Here is a 24088-nt window from a genome sequence, read left to right on the forward strand (position 1 = left end):
TATTTTCTCTTAATTTGTTGTTTAAATAGCTCAAGCTGTTTCTTTTCCATGCAGGCTGACTTTGCAGTATTACCTGAAAATCAGTACAAAGTGATCACACTAAACTTGGGGGAAAACGAGGGTGAGATAGGTGGGGTGAAATGTATGCCATACTTCTGAAACTGCGTTTGCGGTAGTGATGTCTAGTATTGACTTGTTCTGAAAGGCTGATATTTGAGAGACATTTTGCCTTCTATGATTTCTAACAAGTATGCATGAAATGCTAATATTTCAGCCCAGCAAAAATGTTGCATTTTTATATCCAACTGCTCAGTAATTATTATTCGCTAACTGTTCATCATTCAGTTGTGAGATAGGTAATTACAGTGAACCATGTTGTGTTAGATGTTAGATGCCACTCATTGTTTTTATATTTTTCCTTTTTTTTTTCATTAAAAAAGGTCAAAAATAGAAAGTCATTTTCCTGCTCCTTATAGCAGCTGCTCACTGGTTGAGATACTGTTACAAATATTTTGGACCTTTCACAACAAACAGGATTGTGACCTTCCCCTGCTCTGGCAAGCTGCAAACATCACTGTATAAATATCGAAGACAGGTTAAACTGAGGTCTGGTTTTACTAGATACTTATCTTTGTTTTGTACTGAGAGTAAAACATTGATCAAAACAAATGCTTCATGTTGAAACTCGTCTCTTCATAGCAAATTTTCTGCTTTATTTCGGGAGAAAACTTTCTCATTCTGCCTTTCAGTGGCACCTCCATTCATGGTCCAGCTTCTTTGCTGCCATGAAATGACATTTTTGTACTAGCTAATTCAAGGTTGACCAAAAGTTTCTAAACTTTCACTATTTTTTTTTTATTAATAAACAATTGGGGTTAGATAGTTTAGAACCAAGATAAATTCTTAGATTTAGATTTCTGTTAAAGTATGGAACTGATACCTGCATATTCATAGGTTCATAGGTCCTTGAAGAAGTCTACAAACTCCAAGTATCTCCTTTTTTCTGCCACAGTCATAAGTTCTTTGATTCAAATCTAAGTAGGGAAAAATGCCAAGAAGTAATTAGTGCTGCTATGTAATTTTAAAATTAGTTTAATTTGTCAAAAAAATTGTACTGATTACTGGTTTCAGTGTATATCAGAAACTCCTAATTTAGTAAAAATATAACTGGTTTTGGAATTAGACATAGAAATTGTCTTGTGCAGTTGCATTGTTGTGTATTTATTATGTTGACATCTGTGGATTTGTTCTTTGTTTTTTTATTGCAGATGAATTTTTTGTAAGTGAACTTGTTAACAACACTGATACCATTGATTGTTTTGTTAAGAAATCTTTTTTTTTATTTTTTTTTCTTGTAGGTACAGCACTTAAATCACTTCTACTTAGCTAGATAAATGGACCTGAGATATGTAGCTTATTTGTGGATATTAAAGCCTTAATAGGACATGAGAGGAGTCTTTTCTGCTCCTGTTATTTCTCAAAATATCTTATTGCCTTCAGTTAACAAGGCAAGATGTGTCTGAAATCCATTCTAGCATCAGTAATGCTTGGTTGACGCCTACTGTGTTGTTAGAAGCTTGCTTGGTGCTGGACAGGTAGAAAACCTAGGTGGAAAGTGTATCAGTCAGATCTTCCAGTGTGTTTCTCATTTGACTGTTTAGCTTGCAGAGTTTTCCTCATCTTTTGCACTTCAGACAGCCTAGACACTTCACAACTTGTTTGGGAAACTCCTTCAGATTTCACCAAATGTTATTTATGGAGCGTCACGCTTAGCCTTTAAATGACTGTTGGCAATATTTTCAGGTTAGACAAGAAATTACTAGGTATCCGCAACCACACAGATCTTTTTATATCATTTTGCAGTTAAGTTTTGTCCCTGCAGTAAGGAATCAAATTTGTTCACTTGCACCTGCAGAGAGACATTACTGCTCAGTTTATTTGAATTAGTTAATGTAGAGTAACACTTCTTCTCAGCTAGATATTTGTCTGCTTCATCTGTGCCATTGACTATGTAAACAAGCACTTTCAATATGCTGGTTCATTTAGATTCAGGAATAAGTTTTCAGATAAAATAAGTAAGAATAACATATGTAGGCTTGAGAATCTTTACTTCCAAATTCACTGTCCTTAATAAGTTTATGAAGTCCTTTTTGTCAAATCCCAGCCCCTCTTTTTCTCTCCAATAATTCTTTGTAAGCATCAAATTTGGTTAATGAGCTGCTTTCAGAATTAACCATGTAGCTAGCTGAGAAATTAGAAATTCTCACTGTTAGAAAATGATCAAGAAGAAGGATAATTCCTTTCACGTGTTTCAGAAAGAGAGAGGTTGCTTGTTTTAAAGTAATGCTTCTAGGATACACGTCATAATGTTTAAAATGTGGCATGCTAGAGCACATCTGAAAGAATGTTAGTGCTCTGCTAGACTGAAGTTTGTGTGTCCAATTGCATACTTTTCCATTAAGCACATATATGTGTCCTATTATTTGCAGAAACATGATCAGGGACAAGTTCTTTTGGATATAGTCTTCAAACATCTCGATTTGACAGAGAGAGATTACTTCGGTTTACAGTTGGCGGACGAATCCACTGATAACCCTGTAAGTCAAATCAATTTTATAAATCATTTCATTAATTTAATGTATGTAGGGATTCTGTTTTACTGTTTACAAGATACTTAACTGTAAAGTTTTAATTGGTTCCTTTTGATAGTCAGGTTTTCTACAGGAACACTATTGATTTTTGGTATTATGGATTTGGTGCATGGCTCAACAGACTGGAAAGTACTGCATCTTGTGGGATTTTTTGTGTGTTATACAACATAGCTGCTCACTATGCACTGAGTGATGCCCAGCTAGGCCCTGAGCAGCACCCCCCATCCAACTTCCCTCGGTTTTATAGTACTTGCATGATGTCATGTCATATGGAATATCCCTTTGGCCAGTTCAGGTCAGTTGGTTCCGTCTCATCCCAGCTCCTTGTGCAACACCAGCCCGCTCGCTTGCAGGACAAGACAGTACAAGAGGTTGAAACATGCTTGGCTTTGTGTAGAACTGCTCAGTGACAAATGAAAGCAGCATTATGTTGATAACATAGTTTTTCTCCAAAAACCAAAACGTAGTATTGTACCAGCCACTATGAAGGAGAAAAAAATCAACTCTCTCCCTGCTGAAACTAGGATGCTAATGCACCATTTTCATATATATTTGTTTGATGCACTTGAGAATGGCATTTTCACTGATAATATGATAGATGAGAGACATGGGAATAGAATAGCAATTCTACTTGAAGGTGGAGGAGAATTAAGAAACAGAATTAGGGAGATGTAATGACAGAAGAAAAGAGTGAAATAAGGAGAGAGATACTGATATGTGTCATGAAGACAGTGGAGGCAGAGTCAAATCAGCTGGCATAAAGAATGAATCAGATGAATTAATTAAACGGCAGTTGTGAAACTATCCAACATATTACATGATTGTAATCAACATTCAAACAGCGTATTAAAACACACAAAGGTTGAAGCTGAAAGAATGTATGATGCCCAGATAGTGAGAAATTGAGACCTGAATCAATATTTAAGCCTTTTAGTACAACAGGCAGGGAGTTTGGTGCTCCTTGAATATTTCATCTTTTTACATGGCTGGATGAAGTCATCTGAGTCTAACTCAACCAGGAGTTATTGTCATTAGTACTGGAAAAGGAAATGTGTGTTGTTGGTTTTTTTTTTTTTAATTTTTTTTAAAGTTGATTTATTTTGGTCTATGCCCTGAGGGGAGAAAATAAATTAACCTTTGCATTCATGTGAGTTGCTTGTTTGTAGTCCTTTGAGCAGCATTTAATTAGCTGTTTTTCAACAAGTAGAAATACAAAGTTTACTGCTTAAGTGTATCTGTAAGAAAGGACATTTTGACATTAAGTCGATTTTTAAGTCTGTAAATCTATCAGCAGAGAGAGTTTTATAAGATATTTAGCCAAGGAATATTCTTTGTTTTCAGAGATTTGCACTCTACCCCTTGCACCATCCAAACCATGTGGTCTTCTGTTTTAATCACTTCTGCTGTTAGAATTTTTTTCTTTGTACCATGTAAAAATGCCTGCTTATCCCAAACTGAAGAAACATTTCAGTAGCTTACAATGTATTGGCTTATGTAGATTTAGGAAGGTATTAAATAGGATTCTAAAACTTTACTTGAATCAAAGTGGTTGCATGATTTAGGTGGCAATGCAGTTCTTGAAGTACAGCCCTCTTGAAACTAGTGTTATTTCAGTTAATTTTGAAGTAACTGTTACATTTCTGTAGCATATAAGCAATATTACATGTGGCTGCGTGTGCAGAGTGTGTGTGTGTGTATATATATATATATATATATATATATATTTAATTGTGATAAAACTGATCTAGGTGTCAGTTACATAGTATTCCCCTAAAAAATAAAGCACTAATGCTACTAATGAATTTGCTGTAAGTTGCAAGCTGAGAGTGAAATCATGAGGTTTATGCTCATGAAATAATTCCTTAAAGGAACATTGCTTGTTTTGTTGCATCTAGTTAATAGATTGAATGATCACCATTAGTTGGAATAAGAAATAATTTTTTTTCCAAAATTAAGACCTGTTAAAAAGAGGGAGTGTTTTGGTTGTCCCATTTTCTTTTGTGGCCCTGGTATCTTGTAGGTGTTTAGATCATGATTCATATCATTTACTATGACAAGGGCTGTCTGTTCATTGCCATGACAGATAAATGAAGGGGACTCTTGAAAAATGAGCATTTGCTGTAAGTGTTCTATAGTCCTTACTTCAGTAGGCTGAGTCTCTGATTTACAGGATGGTAATGAAGGACATAGCTGTTCTAGCTGATTCTCAGCCTGCTTATTGGAAGAGAATCTGCGAGTCAGATCTGGGATCACTTGATGGATTGCAGAGTTAGAAGAACCTGAAGTGGTTTAAGCAGAAGGATACATTAACCTCATAGCTTTTCACTGTCATAGTTAGCTTACCTTAGATGATCAGTTTAAAGCATCGCTAAAATAGTTAAACATGCGGTGACTGAGCTCTAACCTCTGATGTGCACAAGTGATCCATACTTTGGTACCCTTTTATGGCAGTGACAGACACCTGGACAGCAGGGATTACTCTTAGGCAAAGAGTAACAACTGCTCAAGTTGGTGTCTTGCAGTCTTGATATAGACTGTGGTATGTCAGTAGGACATCTTTGGTTTGAAAAGAAAAAAAATATCAAGTAAATAATAAAGAAAGCATCAGTTTCTTGATACGTAAGATTATAACATATGATTTTTTATTTATCTGAAACTGGTATTATAATTTATCTCTTTCCAGAGGTGGTTGGATCCAAATAAGCCAATCAGGAAACAATTAAAAAGTGAGTATGTGTATGTATTTGGTCAATTCATATGTTATTTTCCAGCTTTTCCAAGTTACCCTGATTAACTGTAAATACTTCTCTTGACCATAGGAGGATCTCCTCACAGTTTGAACTTGAGAGTTAAGTTTTTTGTAAGCGACCCAAACAAACTCCAAGAAGAATATACAAGGTAGGTGTAGCTAATTACACATTAAAGTCTTATGTGTAAAGGAAAAAAATAGGACTTGTTTTTTTAATTTATAACGTAAATTTTTTTTGAATAATTTTTGCGTAGTCTACATAGGCTTCTAAATTTTGTCTAGTAAGTGCAGGTATAAAATGCATTCAATATAGTAACCTTTATAAATAAATATACAAATATATATGCAAAATGAAACAACTACATAAAGAAAATATATCAAGTAGAAACAGAAAAAAGGAAAATACTAAGTCATCATTCATTGGTGAGTACAGACTTATTTTATACTTACATACTCCTGTGTGATCTAAAACAAACAAAAAAAAACCCAAAACAAAAAAACCTGAGCTTTCTGCTTTTTTTAGGAGATTTGTTTTTCCAGTTTTCTTCCTGGCACTAATAAAATTCATCTCTGTGTGACTGAAGTCCTTGAAACGTTATAATCTTATTTTGATAGCGATATGTTGAAGTTTGGTTGAAGAAAATGCTCAGTGTGGACCAAGGCAGGAGGCTTGTTAGTTGTGATTAGCTCTTGAAGAAATGCCTCAGATTTTTTCTAGTCTCCATAAGTAGCATGATTTGACAGATTGTAATTTTTGGACGTCAGCCATCCTGAAAAGAGTTAACCCCATTCAAAATATGGTATCTAAGTTATTAAAGATAACCTTAGAAATTCTGAACAGCAAAACTGTGAAAATTTGAGTCCGTGTTTGTTTATAACTTCTGATTTGTCAAATTTTGGACCAAAATTTACAAACATCTATGCAGTCACCGTTTACTGAAACAAATCCCAGAAATCCTGGATTAGTCTTTGTTTTATGGAAATGTTTACTGAGGATTTGGCAGCTGTTGGAATAATGAAAAAATGTGATATTTGAATTGAAGGAGCAGTATGAGATATTCCTAAGGAGATAGAAATGACAGTAAATGTTGGTTTATATGAAGCAAATAAAGAAAAAGCCAACTGTTTACTTTAATATTGTGCTGTAAATACAGTGCTATAAATACAGCAGCTGTTTAGGAGACAAGTAATGTATGATTGCTGTATCTAGGTCAGATCTGCCTTTTTTTCTAATAAGGATAATTGCCCTTGAGAAAACTCATTTGTGTTTGGAATTATTGTAAAGAGAATGCTATCTGCGGGGTTTCTGTAGTGAAGTTGGGATGCCTTGTCACTACCGTGTGGTCCTTTCATATAATCAGCATTTCCCCTCTAAGGTCAAAACCAAGCTAGAAAAACAAAACAAAGATGAAATTTTTGAGATTTCCCACTGACGATGAGACTTTTCAAAGACATTCAGCTTCTATAATTTTCATCAAAACAGAGAGATGAGTCAATATGTGTGTCAGTGTGAATCAACTGGAAAGGTTTGCTACAAGCTTGTATCTTTAAATTAGACCTCCGAGAATTTGTGAGAGGGGGAGGCAGGTTATGAATGCCCCGGGTCAGGAAAAGGTCAGTGGGAGCTCAGCTTGTGCTGGAGGGTTTGGCTTTAAGAGCTTGCATTGGTAGCAGACAAAGCTCATTGCAGAAGGAAGTGTTTATTAACACTGACGTCAGTTAACAATAATTCTATCTTATCCTTTTTCCTATATGTGAAGTAAAAGAAAACATTGTAATGCAGTGCAATCTTCCCTGGATGGGTTTTCAGATGTACATTAATAAAGCTTCTATTGATTTTCCATTTCACTTAATAGTATGCAAGGCTTTTGTGTTGGAACTGCAGTGGTTAGCTAACAAGTAATTAACTTCTCTGTTTACCAAAAACAGGGGACTGAAAATGAACTCTGCTTAGTATTCCTTAACCATTAAGTCCCTTGGGTGTTATGGAATATTTCTACTAAAGCATTTCACAAGAAGTAAGAAATAAAAACAAAAAGCAAAGGTAGATCTGCTATACTTTTACAGCAGTAGATGTTGGCAGTAGGAAACTGATTTACATGTTTGTAATTTTGTATGTTTATAATGAATGAGCAGGACTGAAACTACAGTTTCAAAGCAGAGCTACAAGAAGAAAAATAACTGATTTCTATAATAATAATGTAGGATGTTCCAAAATTGAATCAATTTATAAGAAAGAAGGAATTATGTTAACAATTTCCACTCTATCTATCTATCTATCTATCTATCTATCTATCTATCTATCTATCTATCTATCTATCTATCTATCTATCTATCTTAATTAAAAGGCATCAGAGCCTAAAATGCTTACAATTGCTTCTGTACCTTGTTACTAAGGATGGTTTTGGTGGCATTTTAAGCTTGTGCTAATATCTTGCCATCTCTGTAAGTGTTACCCAGTTCAGACTGTTTCAGTTGTGGTTTGGAGCAGGTTATAAATATTTATACTTTGGAATTCTCTAAAAGCTTTGATTGAAGTATGGGGAAACTGAATTGAACAAAGAGAAGATTAATTCTGAAAAGTTAACAAAATATTTGTGTTTTGTTGGGGAATCGTTAAGTATATAAGTATTTTAGACAGAAATCTGTGCTTTCAGGTTTGTTTACTTATTTATTTATATATATAAGTTACAGTGTTTCTGCTGCCACTGTTTGGTTGAAAAATAGTTCTTGATTTGAAGTGTTAGTCTCTTTGGCTGTTTCCAGTTTCTTCCTCGCTTGAAAGAGTGGGCATGTGAAGAGTAGAACTAAAACAAGCTTTCTCACATCATAATTAAAGACAAGTTCAGAACAGAAGTTCAAGGGAAGTCAGAAGACTTTCAAAAGGCTTTTATTGTAGTAGATCCACAACTGCTATTTCAGAATGGAATGCCAAAAAAGTTAAAAAATGGAGGGTGCTTATTTTAAATGAAAACAGAAAAAATGTCAAATGCTCAGTAAGAGTAAACTAATTTGTGTATACCTGGAGTACAACTCATTCATGTACACATAGAAACCATCTTCAACTTTTGGCTTGCATATGTAATAATTCTGTTCTCATTCACTGTGAGAACACTTACTGCACATAAATACTGGAAAACAAAATATGTAGGAAATGAATTCTGCAGTATACTGGTGAAATATGAATATAATTCCATTATAGAGTAATTACTAGTTTGTTGCTTGTTTAATTTCTGATGTTGTACTATTTTAGTAATCACTATTTGGTTTCTTTGCCATATGAGTTTAAGAAACAGCATGTCAAATGTGAGTTTTATGCTTAGCACTAAATAGAGGTAAAATGCATTAGATTGATGAAAAAATGTATTATACTGAATGATTATATTTTTAATAGTTTTTTGTTTTGTTTTTTTAATTAAGGTACCAGTATTTTTTACAAATTAAACAGGACATTCTCACTGGAAGGTAAGAAATTTTTGTTATGTTAAACATGGCATGCAACTTTGAGAAAAAAGTGTTATCTTCATCACGAAGATTGACACTTGCAAAAATAAAAATATTTTAATAATTTAATAATTCTGTCCAGCTTTTACATTAATAGATTATGAAACAGTAGGCTTTTCAAAATAACTGCATTTCATGTAAAATACATAATTTTATTTGTTTTTCATCTAAAAATAAAACAGATTGCCCTGTCCGTATAATACTGCTGCTCTTCTGGCTTCCTATGCTGTTCAATGTAAGTATTGCTAGTATTCATATACATGTAAGTACTGAGATGTCTGAAAATGTACTGGTGGCTAATTTGACTTCTGTAGAATCTAGTTCACATTTGTATAATGCTATTTTGAGGATGTTTGTGGACATGGAGTACCTTTAATCATTAGGGAAACCTGGTTGTTTTTTCATTTCTCTCTGAGCACAATTTCCATCAATTAGATATGGAAAAAAGTAACATCAAATCTATTTTCCTTCTTCAAACCTTAGCAATTTAAAAAATAAAATAAGTGCCAAATCAAACCCTTGTATTTCTCTGCATTCTGAAGCGTGATTGCGTTGTTTTTTTCATTAAGTGAATAGAGTGACATTAAGGCAGTTTTTAAACACATGCGCGTTTTTAACATGCCGTACAGTAAACATCCAAATAGGTGTGAAATAGTAAGTTCTGGTCGTGTGTGGCCAAGTAGTTCCACACCAGTGTTACCAATTTTAAGCCCTTCAGTGGGTAATGTTTCAAAGACTGAGCCTGGCTTTCTCCCTGTTTTTCTTTTTTAGAACATGAACTCTTTAATAGAAGAAATCTTAGAAGTTTAGCACTTAAGTCTTGCGAATTGTGATGATCAGGAAGAAAGCAAACAAATTGATTTAAAACATCAAACTTTAGCTTTTGGGGAATATATAACATAAGTGCTGTCAAAAAGATCAAAGTAATGGCTTAGGGTTTTGTCTTTATAGTTAACCTTTATATACAGGACGTTGTTGCCCTTAAGTTCTTAACCATGCAGATCTGTCTATTATTTTCTTTGCGTGCCCATTACTAATTACCTCTGAAATAAGGACTTGGAATTCTTTATGACTAAGTAGGTTGCTCCAAAAGTAGTGCTTTGTATTGAGTTTCATGGAAACTACAACAGATGGAACACAATAATGCAATTTGATAGAGCAGTTTCTCAGCTACAAAGCAATATTTTTCAACACTGTCACCATCATTAGCTATGCGTTTGCATAAGTGATGAACAGGAGCCTACGTACTGCACTCATCAAAATCTGCACCTGTGGAAGTGATCCACTGTCAGCACTGCTGAAACACACCCCCCATTGCCTCACTGTGCTCATCATATCCACTGTTTCCATAGACGTTCAACAGGAGGTGATGAATATCAATGGGGCCATTTTCTCTGCATGGAAGAATTCAGTTCCACCCTTTTGCTTCATCTGAACTTCCATGTTGGACACCACTTTGTCAGACTGCCACTCTGCTGCCATCTGGCAAACAGCAACAGTGTGTAATGGAATACTGACAGGAAGGTTCAGCCTCTACTGCCATACCACCAACATCCGCTTCTGATGTCGTGGGCCAACATAATAAAATAGGAGGCATTCTTTTGGAGCCATCCTTGTAAAATAGCAGCCCCAGGACTCAGACAGCTCTGTATTATTTTTAGTCTATTTTAGCAAGAATTGCATTCTGTTATGAAACCTGGTCACATTTTTCCAGGCTTTAAGTAATATTAAATAAGATCTGTTTCTTGTGATGCAAAGTGCCCCAGATGCCTTTCCTGCCTTCACTTCCCTTGCTTACCCTCGCGTTTTCTGTGTACCTTCATCTACTGTACAGTCATTTCTTCCATGCTGTATAGAAGTGTCTGTACACCTTCCCAGAAGCCCACACTGTGCTGTCTTGCTGTGAACTTTCCATTTTTCACGTTTTGTTACTTATTACTGTAAATCTCTTAGATGCATTGCAGATACTTAAAGGTCATTTGGTTTTGGATTACAGCTAAAAAGCCTCAAAGCCTGTATTTCTAGCAAATTCTTTGGTTATTTTTTATTTCTTCTGTCAGTAATTTTGTTTTCTTATTATTTTGAGGAAGTATTGGAAGCTTTGAAAATGCACTTTTTAGTAGTTTTGTGTAAGCAGTGTAGGTGTATGTATGCATACTTTTTCTGTGCACATACAGTTGTGCACAAAAGTAGTTTTCTAATGCTTATGAATGAATATTGGTGCAGAATGAACTGTTGTTTTAGCAGATGTGAAGAAATAACAGTTGTAGTGCTTAAATATTGTAACAGTATTTAAGTAAGCAAGGGCTTAAAGAAAAAAAAATAGAGGAAGAAAAAGCTAGTACCTGAAGTACCTTGAAGTGTATTATTTAGCTGTAGTCATTAGGAGGGCATTTATGGATTGATTTATGCATTAGGAATAAAACAATTAATAAGCTTCCTTCATAAACACCCACTCAAAGCTCTCAGTAAATAATCTCCACAGTACTTGCTGAGAATGTGATGGTTTATTCAAAAAGGAAAAGGGGAATTTAAATGTCATTATTTTTGTTTGCTGTAGATCATGATGTATGGAATCAGACTCCTGTGAATTTGAATGTGTTGCACAATGCCAACTAATCACTGATTAACAGTAACCTCTCTTTATAATATTTCAGCTGAGCTGGGAGACTACAACCATTCAGAAAACTTGCCAGGCTACCTCTCAGACTATTCTTTCATCCCTGGCCAGCCTCAAGATTTTGAAAAAGAGATAGCAAAGTTACATCAGCAGCACATGTAAGGATTTACAGTGAAAAACATTGACCAACTTTGTCAAATTCCAATTGCTGGTGCTATGCTATTGTACAAAAACTTAGTATTTTGTCTTAAAGTTTTCTGTTGAAAAATGATGTGCATGTAAGTGTGTTTGGGTTTTTATTTTTTTGTCGAATGTACTGCACAGATAGAATATATATGTTAGAAAGAGAGGGGGATATTGGTGTAGAAATGAACTTGATAAAGGTGTGCTGAAAATAGTGCTTGTGTTTGTTATGTACTATGTGAACTTACCAGGATATTAGTTTCTTTGTTTTATTCATTCATTGACAATGCATAAAGGCCTTGTTTTCATGGTGCTTTTACCAGAAGACAAGAGTCACTTTAGATGTAACAAAGTCCTTTTCTTTGATATCTGGTCTTTCCTGTTTGCAGTTATTTGACCTTTCACAAAAGAGGAAAAGGTGATGAAGCAATGGAAGCATTGTTGGGTTTTTTTTCTGTATGTAATGTTAAGTAATGGCTTTTCATTGATGGCTTCTTGGCATTTTAGAACTGTGGTGCTGTGTTGTTAAAGTAAAATTTAACAAAACATAACGTAGGCTGAATTTGCAGAGACATTTTTACACTATACTCAGTGACTTAGAAATCCACTTAAGTATGGTAAATAAATTATCAGCTCACTTTAATTTTAAACTTTGAGGGTCTTGGAGATAGATTGCTAGTATGAATAAAAAAAATGCAATATTGCAAAAGTAATTTCCAATTTTCACAGCTTCAGAGCCATTTAGATGTTGCAGTACAGTACAAATAAGAAAATGTACATTTGCAAACTGTTCCTTTCAAGACTAAGTACAATATAAAATTGTTGGATTAGGGTGTTTATAGTGAAAAAGGAAATTCAGATTTCAGGGTAAGGGAAGAAGGAGGAAAGGTCTGTGCAGATTTTTACATTGAGCTCAGTAAAGAGGCTGTTGGGGAGTTATGTTAGAATGCTTCTTACGTAGCTTCTTTCTTTCAGAGGATTGTCTCCTGCAGAAGCAGAGTTCAATTATCTCAATACAGCACGTACCTTAGAACTTTATGGAGTTGAATTGCACTATGCAAGGGTAAGTTTGGATGAACTAATGATTTAGTGTAAAAGTGGATTCCTCTGATATTTATGGGAAACTGTATTTTTTTTTTAGTGAGCCTTTTTTTTTTTCCAAAAGAAAAGGTTGAAAATATTAAGTTTATCTTATAAGCTGCCTAAATGCAATTTACCATTATCCAAGGCCACTATTTTACTTGATCATCTTAAAGGTCTTTTCCAATCAAATAATTTTTTTATTCTACTTGCTTGCTGTAATTTGGGCTTAGTTTACGTGTGCTAGTCGAGTTCAGCTTTGTTGGCTTGAATGTCAGTTTGGTTGGCTACTGCTAAAGAAGAAAACTGTCTATATTGAATTCATATTTGATATTTAAGTGTCTGTTTTCTTTTAAACATTTTATTTGATTCATGTTAGAACGATTATGTCAGGTTTATATAGTTTGGTTAAAAATGTAATGTATGGTGAATATAGTGTGAAAATAAATAGCTACGCTAGCTACACAACGTTATACTGAAAAGTAGAAATATAGGTTAGAGTCATGAAGGCTATACCTTTGAAAAGAGTGCTTCTAAATGAAAAGTTCTGATCATGAAGTGTGATTAAGTATATATGGAAATCTAACATTTTAGTTCATCCTAATAAGTAAAATGAAATAGTTTTGTCTAATAAAGCAGGTAACTTGAAGTCTTGACTCAAGTTGTCATTACACTGCAGCCATTCCTTAGTGACTAAATATAATTATTTCTAGTAAGACATTTCTGTTTCAAATATTCCTGTCCTACTCCCTAATGTTTGAAAAGTGTGCAACAGAATTTCAGAAGTACCCTACTTTGCTACTGTATCTATCCTGTTTTTACTCAAGAATTGAAAGGTCTATAGCAGATGTTTGATAAGAGTGCATAAGTATTTCAGGAAAAGCGTGCTATTTAAATATGCTTACAGTATTATTTGTTTTAGAATTTCTCCTCTCTGTGTTCTGAGATTGCAATTTCCTTTCAGGTAGGAATTGAAGTTGCTGGTTGCTTTTAGTGTAGCATATGCTGAGCCACTGCTGTTATTCATAGTAAACAGCTGGAATAATTCGTTTGTTTGAATATCATGGAAGACTTGATTTATAAGTTACCATAGAATTTTAATTTTCTAAAGGATTCAGAGCAAACATTTAGTCTTCTCCAAAACAGGAGAGAAAAAGTGGATTCCTATTTGTCTTGCTAAAACACATTTCCTTCTATGTAAATTGAGCTCTAATTTATTATTGTGTTCTGTGTGTGAGGAGGGAGATGTCTGACAACGAATACATATGAAGCTTCCAAGATATTTATATTGTCTTTTACTTCATTGTCTCTTTTTTGAAGGATCAGAGTAACAATGAAATAATGATTGGAGTGATGTCAGGTGGAATACTGATCTTTAAGAACAGAGTACGAATTAACACCTTCCCATGGTAAGGGCGGATGCTAAGGCTAATCATTTTGTTTGGTATTTCAGAACATACTTTTTACTGTTACCAGCAGTAACCAACTTACTTGAAAAAGAAGGCTAAAATTTTATTATGTGAAGTTGATACGATTTACCTCATACTGTGCAATGGGTAGTTTTATGGTGGGTTTTTTTTCTGTTCTAGATGCTGTGCTCTTTAAGTGACTGGTGTAAAATATAATTAATTTTAATATCATTTCTCTTCAGGAACCTGTAAGCATACTTTGTGTAATTAAATGTTTAGCAAGGGCTACCATTATGGAAATATCAACTTCATTCTAGATCAGCCCTATAAAGGACCACTGAACTTGAAAATTTAAGTACAAAAGTAATTGCTCTCTTTTTTTTTTTTTTGTAATTTAATTGTCCTCTGTGTGTTAAATTTAGGTACAGACTTGAGGATAAGTGAGGTGTAGTATTCAGGGATACTGTCATCTCTTCATCCATAGTTTTCATGGTTTCATGATAAAGATCCAAAAAGTGCATTTACTGAAGAAAAGGCTCTCATTTATTTCTCCTCTTAACTAAAAGAGATTGTAAAGCTGTTCTGTTACATCATCATGGAATTGTCCTTAATAATAGCATTGTTCTGGTGATCGTCAAATTTTCTTAAATTGGGTTTATCTTTTAATTACTCATATCAGAAAGGATAAAGTCTAAGAGAAATCCTGTTTTGTTGCATCATTCTTGTATTCTATGCAACTTCGTTACCTTCCCCAAAGCTTTTTTCTGTGTCCCTCAGAAGTAGCTTTCCTTTAGTTTCCTTTGTCTGCTTCAAATTCACTCTGACAGTCTTTCTTGCTACATACTCTGTGTAAATATTGCAATAGACATTAAGTTATTGGGCACAAAAAGATTTGCACATTAGAAAACTGCTGAATTTCATGTTTTTGTTTGCTGCTGATTTGTGTGCTTGGGCAATACTGCATTGAAAATTTCTGAAGTTCATATAAATAGATTGATTACCTCAACTGAAACTGGAAAAGCTCCATTTCTGAATTCCGACTGATACGCATAGCTGAAGGTCTTGGGTTTTTGTTGTGCTCTGTTAGTACAGGGTGAGATCGCTTACCTGTAATCAGTGACCTGTTTTCGCTTCAGTATGGTCTCTTTTACTTACTAAGATTCAGGATGTTAATGACATCTTTCCTTCAACACACTGAATTTCTGAGACATTTTAGTCACACTGCAAAGCTTAATCCCTAGTTTTGTTGTTACATAATTTGCGGTTTACCATGTAGAAAAGTATGAATGATCCAACTGGAGCAGATTTTCGTAGAGAAGTATAAAAAGCTATGACAAAAACCTTATCCACACCCGGATATAATGGAACACAGTAAACATATTGCCTGGAGGCATTTAAAGAAAAGTAAGCCTGAGGCAAATGCAGAACAGTTAAATTTCCAGTGTCCGTGGTTAGTCTGCGAAATGAAAACCAGGTCTTGCAATGCAAGTCTGAAACTACTGTCATATTCAGGCCTACCTTTCTAATAGCAGCTCACTCTAAGAAATAAACCTTTCCTCTCCAAGAGTTTTGAAGTGTTAGGACCATTTCTGCATTAAAACTGCTTAATAAATGCAGTGCTGTAATAATCAGTGTGGTTTTAATCCAGGCTGCTTTTACTGATTTTTTTTTTTTTTTTTGAGAAAGCAGTAATAATAGAAATATGCTCTATAAAACCACCAGTAAATTACCAGGTACATACAATGTAAGTCATAATTAAGCTGCAAGTCCCTACTGGAAGCTAGAGGTTTCTGTGAACACTGTTTCATATCACTTGCGTGCCAGGGATGCTGATCCAAACTCTTACTGTGGTTAGTATGTGTGTGTAATTACCTAAACAGTTCTTCTTTGTGTTCAACCATATCAGCTAACATGGGGGGTTATTAATTTCTTCCTGTGAAGAGTGTAGTACCACCATAATTGGTCTTTACAAAATAAGTTAAAACAACAGCAAACAAAGGCTCCACCCCCACTCATATATGCACACTCACAGTTACCTCTGACTGTAGCCTTTCTTTGGCTAAGTCAAAAGCAATAGACCTGTTATCATTCTTCTTTTATCCTTAGTCCTGTGACTGTTCCTGTGACACCAGGTTTGACACTGTTTTGCTTCTGCTTGCTCCTGTGCAACTGCACCTATGCAAATGTCTTCTCAGTGCTTGGCAGCTATGTGGCTACAAGTGAATGTTTAGATAGGACTTTTTCAGTACTTCCAGGCTGGCATTTAGACATGTGAGAGGGTAGACTTGCATGCATGTGGGGAGGTACAGAGGTTCACCTGTAATCAGGTAAAATGCACTTTACCACTGATCTTAATTTGCTCAAAATTTTTGTTGATTGTTACATAATGCAGTCTTTGTTTATCAGGGGTTGTAGGTAGAGAAGGAAGAGGATTGAAGCTAGGCAAGTTCAAGGCAAACCATAGAGGGTGGCTTTTATGTAGTGTATTCTGATTAATTTTCCTGTATTATAGGTAGTATCTCTTTTCTCTAAGCTGTGCCACCAGTCACAGAGACCTTGGAGTCTGAGGATCTGATCTTTTGATTTTTGAAGACCAGAGGATAAAAGCATGGAGTATCTGAGCATGTCCTTCTTCACTGGATAACCTCAGTATTGGAGACACATTTTCCTTTGCCTCACTTTTATTCTTGATGCTCCCCTGGAAAGCTTTGCCTTTCACAGCGTCACCACTTTCAACTCCAGTTGAGCTGTGGTCTTCCTTGTGTGTCTAGTAGTACTTCTGTATTCCTTCTTGGTAGTCTGATCCTGCCTCTACATCCTGCATTTTTCCCATTTGTTTTAGCTCACTCAGAAGTTCCAGGTTTGTCCTGTTCTGTATAGCACATGAAGACTGAATTGGGATTGTCCTTGAAGATTGACCACCACTCCTCTGTTCCCAGGCCATGCAAAGTTTATCCTAAGGATTTTGTGTACCAGAGCTCTGAACAGACTGAAGTTTCTTCTCCTTGGGTTGTTTAGTCTGCTGCTTTTTCTCCTCAGTTTTCTCGGGATCATTAAATTTACCATTTCACAGCTGCTGGAGCCACATGTGCCCTTTACTACTAAATCTGAACAATCTTTCCATGTCTGTGAGTGGTGCTATCCAGAGCATCTTCCCTAGCTGGTTGGCACAGAACCTGTGTAAAAGAAATCTTGGTCTACAAGACTGCTGAACTGCTCATGTCCTGCATTGTCATCCTCTCAGCAAAGTTTGGAAATGGCCAAGTCTTCAGTGAGAACCACAGCCTTCCAGATGTTTGAGTACAGGCTTCACTTGAGAATCATAGGGACTAGGACTTGTAAATATGTCTTCATTTACAAAGATAAGTGGCTTAGGATGTCGGAGATAATTGGAGTCTGGGAAATTATAAAAGGAAAGTATTACAATCTTACTATGCACTGCTGGGAACAGTAAAGGGAAGCTTAGATAGATGCACCTTTTGCTTTAGCATAGTATGGATATTCTTACATAATGCCTAGCAGGTTATTAGAATTGCATATGGAATCTCTCACTGCTGTGTTTTACAGAAATAGCTGAGATTCAGGGGACTCTTACAGCCTGAGTTAGACCTTATTGGCTACTGTTACAGTTTAGAGTCTTCCTGTTGAGTGGTTTCAGGCTTAACTGACAGATGACCTCACTCTACTTAGATCATGGAATAGGATTTAAAAACGGTCTAACTTAAGCATCCTTATTCTCCATTGGTCACCAAAGGAAGTCAGTTCTTTAACAGAAGAGGAATAGGGATAAAGCTAGTCGAATGTTTTTATCAATTGAGTAATTTGGATTTCTTCTAAGACTTTCTGTTAGCATGCTAAGCAAATCTGATATTTTGCAGAGCATGTGCAGTTCACGTACTAGAAAAGGTCTGTATTAAAATGCTTTTTTTAATTGTACTGTATGGCAAAATTTTAGAAAACTGGTTGTGATACGCTTCTAGTTCTGTTAGACTGCTTCAGTGGCCATTAACTTTTTTCTGTTTCTGCAGATGGACTACAGTAAGCACTAGTGACTATCCTGTTAGTACATGTAGGACCAGTCCCTAATTAATCTTATGCTGTTGTTTGTTATAGGAGATGCTAAGAAAACCACTGCATTGCAAATTAAATTATTTGATTTCAACAGATAAAGTGTAGTCCCCTTTGTAGATCTAATCAACTTTTCAGCAGCAGCAAATTAGTAACCTTAACAAAGATACTTTTTTTCTGCCTAATAAAACTAGGAAAGAAAAAAGATTTATGTAAGCACAATTTAACAACTAATAACTGTAGACCCTCCCCACCTCTTTATGTTATTGCTGGGAAAGTTTCTCTTCACCGATGTCCAAGTTTGGTTCCTGCTGCAAATAGTAGTCTGGAGAAAATGTCTCCATTTGATTTATTTAAGACAATAATTTATGTATTGGATATATGTACCCAGTATATATGCTTTTGTGTGTGTGTATATGTACATCCATCCAACAGAAGTGTTTGTTAATACTTTGCTCCTTAGCTTTCCAAATGTTAGAAGGATTTTTATTCAGCAAGGTGATTAATATGCAAGTAGTAATTTCAGTCACTTCAAAGGTTCCTGTGTATTCTTAATGAGTCAGTTTATCTCAAAAGTTGCAGCGTTATCTCCACTGTCACCATCTGTCTTGCCTCGGTAGCTTTAGTAAGCCAGTACAGTAACTTGAAGTAGTGGGCCCATCAGAGATGACAGTTCAGATTAGTGACAGTGCTCTGTATAAATGGGCAGTGTGAAAGATGAATTGTAACCTGTGAGGAGTTTGCTTTATAATTTACCAGAAGTTAACTCTTACTGAGATTTCCTTTGAGCTTCATTAAAATAAACAGTGAAATCATGTTTGAGAGAGATAACACCTGAATTTAGTATTCTATATGGTTTTTACTATCATGTAGTTTTTTGTTTTCATATTCACAGAAGTTGCTGTGGTTTATCATGTTACAGTTGTAACCTTGCTTTTATTCTGACCAAAAGAATATACCTAGAAATTCAACAAAGGATATGTCAAATCTGAGTATTGCTAACTTTATTTTTGGGATGAAAATGTGATTTTTTTTTCTAGTTTAGAATAACTAGCATTAAACTGAATATCTCAAATTGCCTGGAATTACTGTATCATCTTGTATGCCTTGTAGATAACCCGCAAGATGGAGATATCTGTAGGCTATTTTTTCCTATGATGTGATATTTACACGACTTTTCGTGCTCAAAATGTGGAGGGTTTTTTGCACTGTTGGTTCACTTTTTTCTTTTATTCTTGATTTATAAATATTAGAGGAGTAAGGATGGAAATAAGCACTTACCTTGTCTCAGATTTTGCTATTTAAAAATTTCTGGTAATACCTAGAGTTAAGCAAGAGCATAATTAATCTCTTTCAGGAATCACATGGGGATGAAAGTATTTCTTAAATAGTCCAAGGGATAATGAAAGCAATCTCAGAAACAAAGACTTCAGGTTAGGACGAATTCAGAATAAAATAGGATTTGGAACCAAGAATATATGTAATTTAGCAACAGCCCTAAGCTTAGGATGGAAACAAGTGTATTTCATAGGCAATATATACATAGCTGAAAAATGTTAAATTATACGAGCTGTTTTATATAATTTCTATATTCTTTTCTATCTATGAGAATGAAATCTGTGCTCTGGAAATCAAATTATCATAGAAATATTTGTCTTTAACAATGTTTTTTTATACTAAGTGTTTATAAACATTCTGATTTTATTTTTTATTTAGGTTGAAGATTGTTAAAATCTCTTTTAAGTGCAAGCAGTTTTTTGTTCAACTTAGGAAAGAACTGGTGAGTACTATTTTAAATTTGGTCTCAAAGATGAGTAATGAAACTTTTCTGTACTGCATGTCTGCATTATTCTTTGATACTACATTGATTCTTGTCTTTTAAGTTCAACTTCATCAATTTTGTGTTCTTGTTAAACAGTTATTGCAGTGTTTAATAAGAATTATCTCATTTGATTTGCCTTATACAGAAGAGTTTTACATATGTATGCAGGAAATAAAAATTGCTTATGTAATGCAAATATTGCAGGTTGAAAGTAAATCAATATTAAATTTAAATTTCAGAAGGAACTAAGTTAAAATGAAAGGTAATGCTTAATGCTGCTTCACTTGCGTACGTGCTTCTGTTTGATTAAAATATGCTGGTTGGTATTATTCAGATTTAGTAATACAAAGTGGCTTTATTACTTAAACAGAAGAGATAGGAATGCCTTTGCAGTTTTAAAGTACACATGGTAGTTAGTTTATGCATACTTTTATATTTGTTGGAAGAAAACTGAAGCTTTGTATGAAAAATAAATATGCTTCTCCACTTGTGATATTTGTTTCCTACCCTGTGAAAGCACCACAGGACCAGTGAACAGTTAATTCAGCAAGAAATGGATTGTTTCATGACTCCAAGAGATAGGAATCTAAACTGTTACAGAACAGGGAAAGAATTAATTAAAACATGGGTATGTGATTAACTCATTAGATTAGTTAAAAGGTTTTATGCAGTTCTTATTTACAACTGAAAAGATTTAAAGACATGAAGTATAGAGTCACTAGCTAGATAAAAATGATGTATTTTAGACAGAAAGGCACTCTTAGTATTACAGAACTATTCCAGGTTCAGGGACAAATATGGTTAAACAACAAAGAGGCAGGAGGAAACTCTTGTTACATCAGAACAGGCCAGTGGCTTGTGACCAGCAACAGCAAGTTGAGCTGCTCAACTTAAAAGCAGAAGGAGGCCTAGGAGTTTGGAGTTCTCACAGATGGAACTGCCTGACTCAATACAGACCTGCTGTGTTAGCTGACAGGAAGAGGTTGATACTTGTGCTTAGAGCAGCACAAGTAAGCTATCAGTTCAGAAATGAGGGAACAGGAATTCAAACTGAACGAGGATTTTGGAGAAATTGTGTAGGAAGAAGTGAACTTCAGCTGTTATGTGAAATGAGCAAGCTTGCCTATTGATACAGGCAAAAAGTTAATAACAGTACAGAAAGGGGGGGAGGGAAATATCTTACTGTGGGTAATACAAGCACTTCTTAATACCATAGAGTATAAGTACTAAGGCAAACTGACTTCTGACTGGTCAGAGGTCAAATTTTGGTTTGATATATAACTGCAATATATTAAAAATTCTCCATGTAATTAAAAGCATTATAAAGATGAGTTTTGTATCTTGTGCTTTCTGTTGCTTAATACCCCACATATACTACTTGCACCATAGTGGAATTGATATGTATAACTAATGTCGTTTCTCTTCTGAGATGACATCTAAAGCAACAAATTAAAAAGCCACATTCTGGTTTTCTTTAAACTCAGATGAAAACTGATGGCAAGAACTTCATTTTCATTTATTTCAAGTCATGAATACCTTAAGATCAAAGCACAAATTTGGCTTCCAAAGGAGGCATGCTTCGAGTTTTTAATCAAACCTAATATTAAAATTGTTATTTCCAAAGTTACTTTGCCTAGGTAGACTCTTAGGAAGAGAATCATCTCACCTACGTTCAGCTTCAGTTAAGTTTTATAATATTTTCTGTTTCATGGTGGTTAATGAATCAATTGCTAGTTAATCAACTAATTACTAGACTTCCTCTGTGTAACCAAGACAAGTGCAAAGACTGAAACTTTTTGCATAAATTGTAAGCATGTTTTAAAATGAGTTCTTTATATGCTTGCTTTTAGTCTTCTTTCTCTTTAACAGTAATGAGAACCTAAATGGCTTCTTTTAGATAGCTGAAACTGGGTGAAATGACTTCATTTGCACATTCTGTATGTAAAATATCTCCAGTCTAGTGCTTTGAGTCTATATCTGAAAGCATAGATCTACAATATGATAGTGAAAATGCATTCATGGTATGTTGAAATACATTTCAAAATGTAAATATGTAAGGAATTGTACAGCTGAATAACCATATTTTTTTCTGATGAAAAGCTGAGATACTCTAGGATATCAAGTTGGTGAACTTGGGATAGAAATTTTGCAGTGTTTTATTCCAGATTCTTCCATGTGCACGTTTTAAGTGGCCCAAAACAGATATTTTTCAAACACTGCTAATGAATATTGAGAGCTTTTAATTGCAGTTGTCCTTAAAAAATGCAAGTGCTTTATCTTTTAATCTCCTTTTAAATTAATTCTTTATCTTGGCATTGCTTAGAGGCATCAACATAAGTAAAAGAATTATTTGACTGCTTTTTAGTAGATTATATCTGGGTTGTAAATTAATCATTTAAGGGAAGCCAGATGAAGCAGTTTTATGTCAAAGTGATTTTCCACTGGTAGCATAATCTATTCTTGAATGAAAGTTACTTGTGTAGTCTGCCAATTATATAACTGGAGTAGATTTTCTTTTCATTCTTTGTTTAGAATTTAGGGGGTGAGGAGAAAGAGAATAATGTACAGTTTCTTCATATGGCTCAGAGGACTTCTAATACTGTAACGTCAGTTGCTGTATTTTTCACTGGATTTTGCATCATCGTGTTTTTGCTTATTCAGGCTGTTCCATATGCTGCTTCTCTTGCATATTTTGAAGCTGTTCCAGAATTAATCAGTGTGTATTCATTTCTCTCTATGCTTCCCTAAGCTTCTTGGTTTGCAGTTGGTTGCAGCCTTGACTGCTGTAATGTTGCAGAATCATAGGGGTTGAAAGGGAGGGACCTCTGGAGATCATCATGTAGTCTAACCTCCTGCTAGAGCAGGTTCCCTAGAGTAGGTTGCACAAGAAAAGCACCTAGGCAGGTTTTGAATATTTCCAGAGAAGCAGACTCCACCACCTCTCTGAGCAGCCTGTTCCAGTGATCCGTCACCCGCAAAGTAAAGAAGTTTTTCCTCTTGTTCGTATGGAACTTTGTTGTTCAGTTTGTGCCCGTTGCCTCTTGTTCTGTTGCTGGGCAGAACTGAAAAGAGCCTGGTCCCATCCATTTGATCTATTTGTAAGCATTGATAAGACCCTGTCTCAGTGTTCTCTTCTCCAAGCTGAACAGCACCAAGTGTCTCAGCTTTTCTTCATGAGGGAGATGCCCCTGGCCCCTAATCATTGTAGTAGCCTTCTGATGGACTCTCTATAGGTGTTCCTTGTCTTTCTTGAACTGAGGAGCCCAGATGTGGCCTCACAAAGTTGTTCTTCCCCAGGTGTAGGACTGTCCTTGCCCTTGTTGAACCTCATCAGGTTCCTCTTCCCTCAGCATCAAATTCCCAATCTCCAGCATACTTCAGTGGCTATGTTTTTAGACAACCAAACAAGATGTTCAGCACGTTCATCCATTCATTTAGAGCCCAGATATCTGTTGATAAATTGAGGCTGTAGCAAAAGTGTCATTAGTTTTTGTCCCTGACAGAGGCCTGGCATCTGTTTGAGCAAAAAATGGTTAGATTATGTATCTGAAGCTTACGCTTTTTTTTGTTTGTTTGTTCTTACTGACTTGCAGGGAGAACTTAAGCTAGATTTGTAAAGTGCTATATTTGTTTATCTGCCAAAGTACATATTTGAGCTAAAGTAGCACCAGCATTCATTAGATGCCTAGCTGTTTGTTTCCTAGTCCTACCTATGTTTATGCTTTTATTGTTGTTGTTGTTGTTTTGTGAATGTCTGATGCATCTAGCAAAATTTTTGTTATATTTTAAGCTTCCACAGGATTTCTGTCCACTCTGTAGAAAAAAGAGTATCTTGAGTCTCTGGTTCATCTGTATACAGTGTTAGTCTTTGTTTTCTCAGAGATGGGGGTGGGGAGTTTTTGCTTTGTTCTAGGGTTTTTCTTTGTTTAGGAGACTCACTAGAGAATGTTTTTAATCCGATTTCTCTCCTGAGCAGTGAGAGCTTTGCTTTTAAGTCCCTAC

General features: G+C 35.1%; 1 protein-coding gene across 2 annotated transcripts in view; it reads left to right on the plus strand.

The window, feature by feature from the left end:
• Positions 1–24088, plus strand: part of PTPN4 (protein tyrosine phosphatase non-receptor type 4) — a 99122-nt gene that overhangs the window by 35760 nt on the left and 39274 nt on the right. For both annotated transcript variants that reach the window (XR_010623066.1, XM_065750586.1), the window contains exons 3-11: positions 2490–2597; positions 5335–5377; positions 5471–5549; positions 8821–8865; positions 9087–9139; positions 11562–11682; positions 12683–12770; positions 14108–14196; positions 19981–20044. Coding sequence is in view for 1 of the 2 variants with exons in the window: in XM_065750586.1 (XP_065606658.1) it covers positions 2490–2597; positions 5335–5377; positions 5471–5549; positions 8821–8865; positions 9087–9139; positions 11562–11682; positions 12683–12770; positions 14108–14196; positions 19981–20044 (690 nt within the window). In the remaining variant the exon portion in view is untranslated. The remainder of the gene's footprint in view (positions 1–2489; positions 2598–5334; positions 5378–5470; positions 5550–8820; positions 8866–9086; positions 9140–11561; positions 11683–12682; positions 12771–14107; positions 14197–19980; positions 20045–24088) is intronic.

Source organism: Cyrtonyx montezumae, unplaced genomic scaffold (genome assembly GCF_038088225.1).
Source record: "Cyrtonyx montezumae isolate F1298 unplaced genomic scaffold, pur_monq_1.0 scaffold_7, whole genome shotgun sequence".
Taxonomy (NCBI): Eukaryota; Metazoa; Chordata; class Aves; order Galliformes; family Odontophoridae; genus Cyrtonyx; species Cyrtonyx montezumae.